Source organism: Stegostoma tigrinum, chromosome 21 (genome assembly GCF_030684315.1).
Source record: "Stegostoma tigrinum isolate sSteTig4 chromosome 21, sSteTig4.hap1, whole genome shotgun sequence".
Taxonomy (NCBI): Eukaryota; Metazoa; Chordata; class Chondrichthyes; order Orectolobiformes; family Stegostomatidae; genus Stegostoma; species Stegostoma tigrinum.
In genome coordinates, this window is record NC_081374.1 from 37,858,655 (window position 1) to 37,872,457 (window position 13,803).

A 13,803-nucleotide genomic window follows, 5' to 3' on the forward strand; every position below is an offset into this window, starting at 1 on the left:
TTCAACTACTCTTTTGATAAAGTTACTAAGCCCGGAGGGAAAGACAATTGTGTTAGTACAGGTCTTGGTGGCAAGTGGATAATGCACCTTAATGACATCGTACGCACTGATTTTACAGGTACAGTGGAACGTTGCTGGATTTCGTGTATTTCTATACCACATGGTTAGTGATAGTTATCAAATTAGTCACAAAACTGTCTTTTTTAAAAAAATCTTCTGGCACAGCCAGCATCATATACAATACAATCATTTTCTTTTAGCATATGCACACGCTAGCTAAAAATCCTCAAATCAACACTTCATTATCATGGCAATAATCTTGTGCAATCCTTTTGAAGTCATCGTCTCAATATTTCATTACAACTACTGATCCTGATCAAGTGTGGCCATTAATTGAGTATTCTATCATACATAATTTAAAAAGACAATTCAAGGTTCAAAGGACAAATCTGGAATTGTACTTGAGATTTTTCACAGTTCAAGACACAAGATGGAAATTTCACAGAGCCACCGCTAAGCTTTAATAACAATGCTGCTTTTAATATCAAAATGCCTCCTCTTTGAATAGTACTAAGTGTCAACATACCTGGGGTAACAATAATAGATGGTGACATAAGTTTAAGTGTAAGGTTTGGTTTATTGCTAGATGACAAGTGGACCTCTTGACTCCTGACCGACTGAATGTCACCAGTTGGTAGTAAATCTGGAACCTGCAAAAATAAGAAAGCTTTCTTTTTCCCATGCTTAATTACATAGCTCTATATTTAACACTCAGCACAGGAGAGCACAGAGAAGATTTTGCCCTATGTCTGAACTCAGCTACAAAGCAAACAAAAAAATCAAGGTGCCATAGACATTGGAACGCGATTATGGCTATTCTCAGCCACATTAACACATTTATCAGTTGAACATGGTTAATAAATAGGGACTTTGAAATAAGCTGCTTGATTTTCCTTCTCAACCACAAAAGGTACTTGGCCCAGAGGACATAGCAAAGGGGAAATTCCCTGATAAAGGCTGACAAATCATGGCTTATTAATGTAGATTTGTTGAAAACTTAAATAGAAAGCAAGTCTTTGTGCATGAGGTATCATGTTTCACAAATTTGATTGAGTTTTTTTGAGAGCAAAAATCAAAAAGGTTAACGAGGGCAGAGCAGTAATCATTGTCTACATGGACTTTGGTAAAGCTTTTGATAAGGTTCTGCATTGTAGTCTAACTAGTAAAGATAGATCACATGAGATTCAGGGAGAGCTTGTCAACTGGATACAAAACTGACTTGACAGTAGGAGACAGAGGGTGGTCGTGGAGGGCTGCTTTTTGGACTGGAGGCCTGTGACCAGCAGTATTCTACAGGGATCAGTGCTGGGTCCACTTTTGTCTATCATTTATACAAACGATTTGGATAAGAATTTAAGAGACACAGTTAGTTTGTTTGTGGATGAAACCAAAATTGGTGATATAGTTGACAATAAAGAAGGTTTTCTAAGATTATAAAGACATCTTGCTTAATTCAGTCAGTGGGCTGAGGATTGGCAGATGGAGTTTAATTTGAATAAATGCAAGGTATTTAGTAAAACCAAGGGTAGGACTTACACGATTAATGGTAGGACCCTTGGTAGTGTTGTCGAACAGAGAAACGCAAGGATTCAGGTACATATTTCTTTGAAGTTTGTATCACAAGTAGACAGGGTGGGTAAGGCAGCAGTTAACAGGCTGGCCATTATTGCTCAGACTTAGAACATAGAACACTTTAGAGTTTAGGAGTTGGGACATCACATTGAGGTTGTAGATGACATTGGGAAGGCTACTTTTGGAGTCCTATGAGCAGTTCTGGTCAGTCTACTTGAGGAAGGATGTTATTGAATTAGAGAGAGTTCAGCCAAGATTTACCAGGATGTTGTGGGGACAGGGCAGTTTGAGTTATAAAGGGCAGGCTGGATTAGCCAGGACACACTTCCACTGGAGGCTGAAGGGAACCTTATAGAGGTTTATAAAACCATGAGGGGCATAGATTAAGTACATAGCAAAACTCTTTTTCTGCTGGAGGGTGAGTTCAAATCCAGGGGGATATTTTTAAGCTGAGAGGAGAAAGATTTGCAAGGGGCCAGAGGGGCAACCTTTTTACACAGAGGGTCGTTCACATGTGGAATGAACTGCCAGATGCAAGTGCAGTTGTAACATTTCCGAGACGTTTGGATAAGTACATGGAGAAGAAACATTGCGAGATAGGAAGCAAACACAAGCAAGTCAGACTAGTTTAGCTAAAGAAATTTGGTTGGCACAGTGAGTCGGACCAAAGGGCCTGTTTTCACGTGCATGACGATGACTCTATGAATACTTATTGTGAGAGGCCAAAGTTGCCCATGAAAATAGTCAGTCAAAGAATATTCCCAAAAGCAGGAAGTCAGCAAGACAGATATTCAAGATGTTTCGTCTCACTTCAAGGCAACCTGCCAGCAAAAAGTGTGGTTTTGTTGCAAATAAAAGTACAAACACTTCTAATGAAGTCAAGTATTAGAAATTGAGTCATTGATCTGTACAGCATTGAAATGGATCCCTCAGTCCACCTCGTCCATGCTGACTGGATATCCTAAATTAATCTAGTCCCATTTGCCAACATTTGGCCCAAACCCCCTCAACACTTGCTCTTCATAAATTCATCCAGATGCCTTTTAAATGTTGTAACTGTACCAGAATCCACCACTTCCATGTATGCACCACCCACTGTGTGAAAAGTTGCCCTAAGTTCCTTTTAAATCTTTCCCCTCTCACCTTAAACCTATGACCTCGAGTTCTGAACTCCCCAACTCTGGGGGAAAAGACCTTAACTACTCACCCTATCCACGCCCCTCATGACGTTATAAATTTCTATAAAGTCATCCGTTCGCCTCCAATGCTCCAGAGAAAATAGACCCAGCCTATACCCCTATAACTCAAAACCTCCAACCCTGGCAACATCCTTCCTAATCTTTTCTGAACCCTTTCTAGTTTCACAACATCCCTCCTATAGCAGGGAGACCAGAATTTCATGCAGAATTCTAAACGTGGCCAAACTGTCCTGTAACAGCCGCAATATGACATCCCAACTCCTGTACTCAATGCACTGACCAATAAAGGCAAGTATACCAAACGTCTTCACTATTGTGTCTACCTGTGAATCCACTTTCAAGGAACTATGAACTTACACTCCAAGGTCTCTTTGTTCAGCAACACACTCTAGGACCTTACCACTAAGTGTCTAAATCCTGTTCTAAATTGTCTTTTCAAAATGCAGCTTCTCACATTTAAATTTAACTCCATCTGATCAAGATCCCGTTGTATTTTGAGGTAACCTTTTTTGCTGTCCACTACATCTCCAATTTTGGTCTCACCTGCAAATTTGCAAAACAATATTTCCTGTGTTCACATCCAAATCATTTATATAAATGAAAAGCAGTGGGCCCAGCACTGATCCTTGTGGCAGACCGCTGGACACAGGCCTCCAATCCGAAAAGCAACTCTCCATCATCACCCTTTGTTTTCTACTTTTGAGCCAGTTCCGTAGCCAAATGGCTAGCTCTCCCTGTGTTCCATGTGATCCAATCTTGCTAACCAGCCTACCATGAGGAACCTTGTCCAATGCCTTAGTGAAGTCCATAGAGGTCACATCCACTGCTCTGCCCTCTTCAAACAAAAAATCAACTGCTAAATTGACTTGAAACCCGTGGCTTAACAGAGCGAATAAGTGGTGACAGTAATGTCACTGGACTAGTAATCCCAAAAACTAATTCTCAGGGTGGGGGGGGGGGGGGGGGGTGAAGAGAGACATAGGATCATCTCCCATCATGGTAGCCAATTTTAAAAAAACACAGAAGTAAATAGTATTCTCAGAATGGTTTCCTCATGGCCTCAAGAAAGGAAATTTGTCATCTTTGCCTGGTCTGGATCACATGGACTTCCCACAGCATGGCCAACTTTTAATTGATCTCACAGGTAATTAGAGAATGAATAAAAATACTCTGCTTCTAATCTATAAAGGCTCTCAATAATACATTTATTATTGTATGTCATGATATTACATTCATGTTACAGTGTACACTTACCAAATGAGTTACAAAAATTTGCTCTGCAAAGTAATTGCAATTTTAAAACATCATAATAATGCTTTGCCCTGCCACATTTCTTTTTTTACTAACCTGAGATGAGGTGAAGTTCCAATTGGGTTTGGTTGCCACTTCAGAAGACACAGAATCAGGACCAGCCTTCTCATCTATAAGGATCAAATCAGATAATAAGACTTTCTTTTCAACAGGCAGAACAACTGGAAGTTCAAAAGCTGAAATGAAACAAAATGTTGAAAATTTTAAGTGGACCGGCAGCAACTGTGGAGGCAGAAAATCATTAACATTTTGAACCATTAATGCTGTTTTGTTTTCTACAGATGCCGCTTATCCTGCTGCATTTTCCGTTATTTTGTAGAAGATTTTCTTCCAGTCAGGAAATTATCTTGAACATGTTCTTTTCGATGCTTTAAGCCCCTCTCCCAAATAGTCACCTCTTCATGTACAAAGAAGTTCCAACTGATTTCTGAGTTATATAAGGTTAACACCCAGCAATGTCCTGACATCTTGGTTTTTCCCAAGAAACTGAAATACGTAAAGAAGAATCAGGGACTAAGCCACACAATTCCAGAGCACAAATAAGTAATCACTACATTGTGCCATTGTCCAGCAGTGCTGAAATGTTGTGGGGAGAAAAAGAAAGAGAGACAAATTAAGGAAGCTTCAAGTGGGATCATTTTGGAAACAGTGATTACATTAAAAGATTTAGAACAGCTGAGCAACAAAACAAGGAACAGTCGAAGCCAAAAGTATTTGTGAAAGAAAGCTAATTTCAGTGAACTGAAAGTAATCTGCCCTGGCTGGTCTGAATCAAAAATAGGCAGGCAGAATTGAATAGGGACAGGATTATTTTGGGTACAGATCAGACCCATTACCATAAGGAAAATACACTAAAATAGGGGCTCTCAACTGGGCGTCATGATGTTTGGTGGAGTGACAAAGTTCCACTGCTTTATGGCACCAAGAGTAACTGTGAAGTGGTGACTGGCAGAATAGCCCTAAACCCACCAGACTGATGTCAAACAACAACAAAAGGGAAGCAAAGCGAGTCGAAAGCACCCCTTAACAAAGGAAGCAACAAGTGCCATTTATGTCCTGGATATCTGTGCACTGGTCTGGTGGAGGCAGAAGCAAGGAAGTATAACTCAGTTACAGATGGAGTGCAGGAAAATAGGGATATCACATGGCAGAAGTCAGACAGCAAATGGTAATTTCGAATCCTGTATTTGTGGGCCTGCTTGCCAACTGAATAGGATCCTTTACTCAAGCTTATGATTTTACTTCATCAGCACTAGATTCAAAGTTGGACAACAGTTGAAAAGTGGAGAGATAAACGGTGCTCCTAAGATGCTGCTTGGTCCGCTGTGTTCATCCAGCTCCACACTTTGCTATCTCGGATTCTCCAGCATCTGCAGTTCCCACTAACTGATACAGTTAATGAAAGATACTCAAATTCCTGGTGATTACTCAAAGAATCTCAGATTTAAGTCAAGGCCTTTATTAGAATAAACGCAAAGCAACATAGCATTTAAAGTGTTTTTAAGAACAATAACTTTAGATTCAAATTGTTAACTCTATGCTTCTCTTCACAGATACTGCAAGACCTGCTGAATTTCTCCATGACTATTTGTTTTTATTTCAAGTCTCTTGTATCTGCAGTACTTTGCTTTAAATTTTCAAAACACTATTTCAGTAGACACCTTATATTCTAAACTACAGAAACCATCATCTAACTTTTGAACCAATAGGAAAATTCCCTAGAATATTAAAAGCGAAATACTACAGAAGGTGGAAATATAAAATAAACATAGAATGCTGAGAAACTCAATAGATCTGGCAGCACCTGAGACAGAAATAGTCACCACTGGGAGTGCAGTATAAATCATCCTACGTCCCCTACATATTTGTTCCTTTATGTGGGCACTTAATTCTTGAATAACCAACACTCTTAGCTCCCAATGACTAACTTCTTTCTCCTTTCCAACCAGTTAACTTCCAACAGCCAAAATGACTGGTGCAGCTTAGGTTACCCTCAGGATTCCCCTCTCAAAACAAACAATGTTATAACCTATGAGAAGAGGCAACTAATTTTACCTTTCAAACATCCCTTGTTGAACAGCAACAAGTTTTGAGTTAAAAATAGGATGTTGTATTGCCAACTCACTAACTAGTTGGTTGCATGCAATTTGTAAGAATTAAGCCAGACAGCCTTCTTGAAATTAAATGTGGTAAGAGTCAGTTTTACTGATAAAACGCACATACAAATTGCTAAAATGTATAAATATGTCCAACTTTCCACGACCAAACAGTCACAGTCAAACCTACTGAAAACCACAAACTTTTAGAATATAAGAGATGACCTGACCAAAATCAGAAATGCAGATGTTTTAATAAGTCAAAGATCCACCTATATCGGCAGACCTCCTTTCTTCAGCTCATGTGCTGGCTAGTATGTCGGCTTCTTGGAAAGCACCGCCTCTCAGAGGCGCTACCTGCTCCAGGGATGATTTCTTTTTTTTCTCAGCAAAACAAAGTAAAAGTTTAGATAGTGTAGTATAGAACATTGCCCATTCCAACAAGCTTGTATGTTCTCTGCTCAGATCCAAATTCAAACCTTTCCACACCTTCTTGTATCGTATGACCTGATCATGTATTACACCTGCTCTTTTTCTTTTTTATTCCAAATATACATACACACACACACACACAAAGAGATACTAGAGCAAGTCTGTTCAGTCTTTCTGTATCAAGGAAAAAAGCACTGGAAGTTGACATCCCCTGTAGTTGCAAAACCAAAAGTATTCTCTATGTGCAGGACAGTATTTACATACACTTGAGGAAAACAGAGCACCTGATAATTGAACAGACCCTCAATGGACTTTGGCAGAAAGATCTTCGACTGCGGTCCTTCCCACTGCATTTTTATTGTAAAAATAATTTTTTTATGCATAAAGTAATCTTTATGCACACACACAGGTATGTAAACAATTCTGTGCAGTCTCTGCATTTAAAGAGCATATAAACTTTGGAAGTAGACAGTTTAAAGTATAACCATTTACAAAACCATCACATTACTGCGCCTTCTCTGACATGGAGGCAAACAATTGATCCCTCATCAGAACAGGCGTTTGGTCACAAGTTACAGCTGCAACCATCATGCACTGTTCACTCACTAAGACAACCTGACCTTCCCTTTAACTTAATCAAACAGTGATCTCAAGCTAAAGCTCACTGAATAAATAGAGATTAAAATAAATGAAGAAAAGAAGAATTATGGCAAAAGTAGTGTTGATAATACAGCAGAGAACCAAAATTAATCAAATACAGAGTGCATTTAAAAAGTGGAAGAAAGGCAACTGGCATGTCAGAATGGAATAGTAACCAATCTACTCAATTAGGACAAAGTCAATGCCTTTTCCTGCTGCCCTGCATTTCATGTTCTAGAAGATTGCTAACTTTTCAAAGCTGTTCAAATGGGGTGATATTCTGACATAACGAAGTGTGAAGTTGGATGAACACAGCAGGCCCAGCAGTATCTCAGGAGCACAAAAGCTGACGTTTCGGGCCTAGACCCTTCATCAGAGACAGGGATGGGGAGAGAGGGGGAGGCGGACCAAAGATGGAGAGAAAAGAAAATAGGTGGAGAGCAAAGTATAGGTGGGGAGGTAGGGAGGGGATAGGTCAGTCCAGGGAAGACGGACAGGTCAAGGAGGTGGGATGAGGTTAGTAGGTTAGAAATGGAGGTGCGGCTTGAGGTGGGAGGAAGGGATAGGTGAGAGGAAGAACAGGTTAGGGAAGCAGAGACAGGCTGGGCTGGTTTTGGGATGAAGTTGGGGAAGGGGACAAACTGGGCTGGTTTTGGGATGTGGTGGGGGAAAAGGGAGATTTTGAAGCTGGTGAAGTCCACATTGATACCATTGCACTGCAGGGTTCCCAAGCAGAATATGAGTTGCTGTTCCTGCAACCTGCGGGTGGCATCATTGTGGCACTGCAGGAGGCATATGATGGACATATCGTCGAAAGAATGGGAGGGGGAGTTAAAATGGTTCGCGACTGGGAGGTGTAGTTGTTTATTGTGAACCGAGCGGATGTGTTCTGCAAAGCGGACCCCAAGCCTCCGCTTGGTTTCCCCAATGTAGAGAGCGCCACATGGGGTACAATGGATGCAGTATACCACGTTGGCAGATGTGCAGGTGAACCTCTGCTTATTCCAGAACCCTGTCCCCATCCCCCTCTCTGATGAAGGGTCCAGGCCCGAAACATCAGCTTTTGTGCTCCTGAGATTCTGCTTGGCCTGCTGTGTTCATCCAGCTTCACACTTTATTATCTTGGATTCTCCAGCATCTGTAGTTCCCATTATTTCTGATATTCTGACATTTTTTTTCTGGATTTCACTCTTTAATTTCACACTTTTTGTTCTGGCAATTTCAAGAACAACTTTGTCTATATATGGAATTTTAAGCTTACGTCCTTGCATCCACATTTCTAAGAACCATATTTTGACTCCTAGATCTTTACTTATTCTGCAGGATTCAAAAATATACAGGAAAGTGTTTTGTATTTTCTCCTAATTGCAAAATTAAAATTTGCTACTATCACATCTTTCATTGTTCTAAAATTGCTTCTGGCCATCTCTAATCACCTTATAACATTTGCATTGCATCTGCCATCCTCTGTTAGCGCTTATCCTAAACAGACAACTTATCAACATTTTCCACTGTGAGACTATCCATTTCAATCTTCACTCTCGACTCTTGTACCGTATTTCTTCTTCCCACCATTACTTGAGTCTTTTCGGTGTCCATTCTCAATGCATATTTTGCAAGTCTAGATTTTACTTTGTCTACAAAATCTTGTAGTCAGCCTATTCTGATTCCGTGAGCAATGCTCTGTTGTCAGTTTATGATTATGCTTCAAAACTTCTACTCCTGGGGGTACAGTTAAACCTTTGATTACAGTTTCTTTGTATAGGTTGAATAATTTTGGTGTCAGCACACAGCATTGTTACACTCCCCTCCGGTGAAGCCTTTCTAACTTTTCCTCTTATGACCTAATGCTCATTATTTGGTCCCCGCATAGGCTCTGGAAAACTTTACAGTCAGTGCCATTTTTCAGCCATGTGGGCATTACCTTTAGTGACAAACATGCTTCAATGTTTTCTCATAGCCTAGCCAATATTCTTGTTTACTTTTATAAAAGCAGTGCTTAAAGTAACAAGATCATCTGGTCTGGATGAGACAGATGTACTCTAAGTTACTGTGTGACATGGAATGGAAATTATGGACTCCTGTTCATCCTTAGATGTGGATGTCATGACAGAAGACTTTTGCCATGAAAAAAGGGGAGTAAGAGAACCTGCAGTGACAAGCCAGTCAGCCCAACATCAGATGTGGAGAAAAGCTGAAAAACAATTTAAAACAAAATTAACTGACACTTGGTTAAGTATTGCCTTAATAATTGTTAGGTAGCACAGAACTTGAATATTGCTAAACCAGAAATTTTGTCAAAGGCATTTTATATTCTGCTCATCAGGATATGTTGCAACAATATCAACTGTATAAGAAGTGAGTGCTGATGGTGGAGGTGTTACCGAAGAGAGTTCAACCATTAACATTGCTTGATAGTCAATAGCCAGGCACTGACTTGTCCTTTGCACGTACAGTTGTTCAAGGACAAGTCAGTGCCTTGCTTGTTGCGAACAGCCAAAGAAGGGACAATAGTCTCTTCAGCACTCAGAACAGGTCCTGTGCATTAGGTAACACCAGCAACAATTCATCTGGAGGAAATAAAGTGCATTTACAAAGATGAGGAAAAGGAAGGAACACAATGAGAAGTACAATAAGTGTGCCAATGGCATCGAGTGAAAAGAGGAAACGGTAGTAAGCACCATGCTGCAATCAGCTTAACCTTGCAAATCGTACCACAAAGTGCGCAACATAGAAGGGAGGCCACATTTTTTTCCCCCTATTCATTTGTGGGCATCATGGCTGGCCAGCATTTATTGCCATCCGTAGTCGCTCTTGAGAAGGTGATGGGAACTGTCTTCTTGAACTGCTGCATTGACTCAACACCAAAAGGGAGGGAATTCCAGCATTTTGAATCAGCAACAGTGAAGGAACAGAAATATATTTCCAAGTCAGATGGTAGTGGCTTGGAGGGGAACTTGAAGGTGGTGGCATTTCTGTCCTTCCAGATGAAAGTGGCCGTGGGATTGGATTGTGCTGTCTGAGGATCTTTAGTGGTTATCACCGCTGCTACTGAGCATGACTGGTGGAGGGAATGAATGTTTGTGGACGTAGTGCCAATCAAGTGGGCTGTTTTGTCGTGGATGGTGTCAACATTCTTGACTGTTGTTGGAGTTCCCCCCTTCCAGGCATGTGGGGAATATTCCATCACACTCCTGACTTGTGCGTTGTAAATGGGCAGGCTTTGGGAAGTCAGGTGGTGAGTTACTTGCTACAGTATTCATAGCCTCTGATCTGCTCTACTAGCCACTGTGTTTATCTGGCAGGTTGAGTTGAATTTCTGGTCAATAGCAACACCTAGGATTTTGCTAGTGGGGGATTTAGTGATGGTACTACTACTGAATATCAAGGGGCGACGCTTAAATTGTCTCTTACTGCTTTCCTTACCTCTGTAAATGTATCTTGTTTATTTCCTCCATATCAATTGCTGCTCACTAATTCCAGTTTTCCTAGGACTCCTTGATGCCACACTCGCTCGAATGCATTCTTGATCTCAAGGGCTGTCATTGTCTCCTCACCTCTGGAATTCAGCTCTTTTGTCCATGTTTGAACCAAGTCTGTACTGAGGTTAGAAACCAAGTGGCCCTGGCAGAACCCAAACTGGGCATCACTGAGCATGTTATTGCTGAGCAGGTACTGCTTCATAGAAAATGTCAAACAGTGCTCTCACTTTAGTGATGATCCAAAAGTAGATTGATGGAATGGTAATTGGCTGGGCTGGATTAGTCCTATTGTGTGTGTACAGGACAAACTTGGGCAGTTTTCCACATTGCTGGGTAAATGTCACATTGTAGCTGTACTGGAACAGCTCAACTCGTGGAGCAAGTTCTTGAACATAAGTCTTCAGTACAGTTGACAATGTTATCAAGGCACAGTTTTGCAGTATCTCGTGCCTCCAACCGTTTCTTGATATCACGCTGAATTAATTGAATTGGTTGAAAACTGGTATCTACAATGCTCGGGGGACCACTGGAGGCAGAGATGGATCTTTAAAGTTTTGGCAAAATCTGTAGATTGGGTTGTGGGCGAGGTTGTTGGCTTGCTTGCCGAGCTAGCATGTTCTTTTTGAGATGCTTTGTCGCCATGCTAGGTGACATCAGTGGAGCTTCTGATGAAGTGACGATATTCTATGCTGCTCGTAACTTATACTGTCTGGTCCATTATGGCAAGTCATGTTATTTCAGGTTTTGAACTGTATGGGTTTATATATGGGGTCCAATTCTGTATGATGATTACATTACGGGTGGAGAACAATGCCTCTATTCGTGTCCATGTTTGGCTTGGGCTACTATGATTACTTTTTGTCCCCGTTAAACGGATGGCCTTCATTGTCTGAGCATACCAATATTGTGCAGAGTTTGTTGGGCCATTTTGCTGCTAGTTGATGTTCACGTATTCTTATGGCTAATTACCTTCCTGGCTGTCCAATGTAAGCTTTATGGCAGTCATTGCATGGTATTTTGTAATCCATGTTGGTTCTACATGTTGTGGGAATGGGATCTTTAATCCTTGAGAGTGTTTTTCATAGAGTGGATGTTGGCTTGTGGAACACCATGGTTCGTCATGGTCTTAGGAGCCTTGTTGTCAGTTCTGGTATGTTCTTGATGTACGGCAGTGTGATCAATGTGTTAGGACATACTGTGTCCTTCCGTTGTTGTCTGTTTAGTAGGCATCTGCAGACGAAGTTGCGGGAATATCGATTTATAGCGAGCATTTTGTCGAGGTGCACTTCCTCTTTCCTGCGTAGATCCAGAGTGTTGCAGTCTGTCCTGGCCTGTTTAAGTAGTGTCCTAACGCTCTACTTAATATCAGAAAACTCAGATAATGAAGGCTATCAGTTTAACCGGGACAAGGTAACCATAGTAGCCCAAGCCAAACATAGACACACATGGGAATTCCTCGAGGCATGGTTCTCCACCCATAATGTAATCAACATACATATAGAATTGGACCCTATATACAAACCTATATAGATCAAAGCCAGAAATGACACTACTCACCATAACGGACTAGACAGTATAAATTCCGAGTAGAGTAGAATAACATCGCTTTATCAGCGGCTCCACTGATGTCACCTAGCATGGTGACGAAACATTTGAATGAGAACAACCGCAGAGACGGATCATCCACTTGACACTTCTGATTGAACATTGTTGTGAATGTTTCAGCCTTATGTTTTAAAGGAGAATATTGCAGATAACGGGCAGGTGCAGATTTTTGCAAGGAATAGGGACAGATGTACGAAACACCATCAGCAATGCCTACCTAAGATTACACCCAAATTGACCCAGGAAGACCAATCAATATCTACATGTTGTGCTAACATTCATCATAAGGGCCAAAGGAGCAGTACACAGATTTAACAATGCCCCTCCCACTATCTTGGACAAAAATGTGCTGCTTGGTCACGATTGACCAATTTACAGGATAGGGGGTAAGCCTATCACACAAGAAACTGTTCAGCGACAAATTCTGCTTGAATAATGTGATTAGAGGTTATTTCCAGACGAATTACAGTTGAATTCAGATCAGGGAACACATTTTACAGGATGAGTGATCAAAGAGTGATTAAGTTGCAGCAAGTAATTAAGATGTCACATGGAATTTTGGTCTTTACTAATAGGGAACTTAAAACTCGGGAAGCATTGTCACAACAACACAAGTTGTGAGTAAGGCTGTACCTTAAGTAGAGTGTATAGTTTTTGGATTTTCTGCATGAGCTGACGATAGACATACCAGCATCAACATCCTTGAAGTAGCCAACAGCACTAGTATGGAGGTACTGATCATCGAAGCCAACTCTGCTGGGCCAGCCATGAACCCAGGATACCAGAGTTCCAATTGTCAAAGCAATTGTCAAAGATTGTCTTCGCCAAACTCGAGAAAAGCACTCAAACAAGATGATGACTCTTAACTCGTATCTGGGCAAGAAATAATGGCTCTGCCAGCAATGGCCTCATGCCGCGAACAGAAAAGAAAGACAGGTAAACAAATTATGAGTAGGCTGTAAAATCTGCTCCATGAACTGCGATGCGAAGTTTGGGATTAGCTGACTATATAAAAGAGAGAAGTCCAGGCCAGAATGGAACAGGTTGAGATATACAATGTTGGAAGATACAGTGGTGGTGAAATTACACCTGAAGAGCTAGGACCTGGACAACAATGGACAGGACATTGTGAAGTGATCGCAATTAGTGTATCATGAGAAGCATAGCCATGAAAGGAAGGTGTTATTGGAAGCACTGATCATAACTGAAGCAAGAAACTACCTGACTTAGGTCTTCTAGAATACTTAGCTACTGGAGTAGATGAACCATGCTAGACAGGTGTTATGGGGATACCACTTTCCAAGTATCTCCAGAGGGGCAATCAACAAACTGATGATTCTGTAATAATCACTGGATCCCCTTGGAAAACTGACAGTTGACACTGACATGTAGATGTAACTGTGTGCA

The 13,803-nt window shown here is 41.0% G+C and overlaps 1 protein-coding gene across 4 annotated transcripts in view; it reads right to left on the minus strand.

Moving 5' to 3' along the window:
• Positions 1-13,803, minus strand: part of LOC125462739 (ankyrin repeat and SAM domain-containing protein 1A-like) — a 334,971-nt gene that overhangs the window by 169,095 nt on the left and 152,073 nt on the right. For 3 of the 4 annotated variants that reach the window (XR_009447015.1, XM_059653455.1, XM_059653454.1), the window contains exons 11-12: positions 4,179-4,318; positions 587-710 (exon numbers count right to left, since the gene is read on the minus strand). Coding sequence is in view for 2 of the 4 variants with exons in the window: in XM_059653455.1 (XP_059509438.1) it covers positions 587-710; positions 4,179-4,318 (264 nt within the window). In the remaining 2 variants the exon portion in view is untranslated. The remainder of the gene's footprint in view (positions 1-586; positions 711-4,178; positions 4,319-13,803) is intronic. The other variant, XR_009447014.1, reaches the window with a different exon arrangement.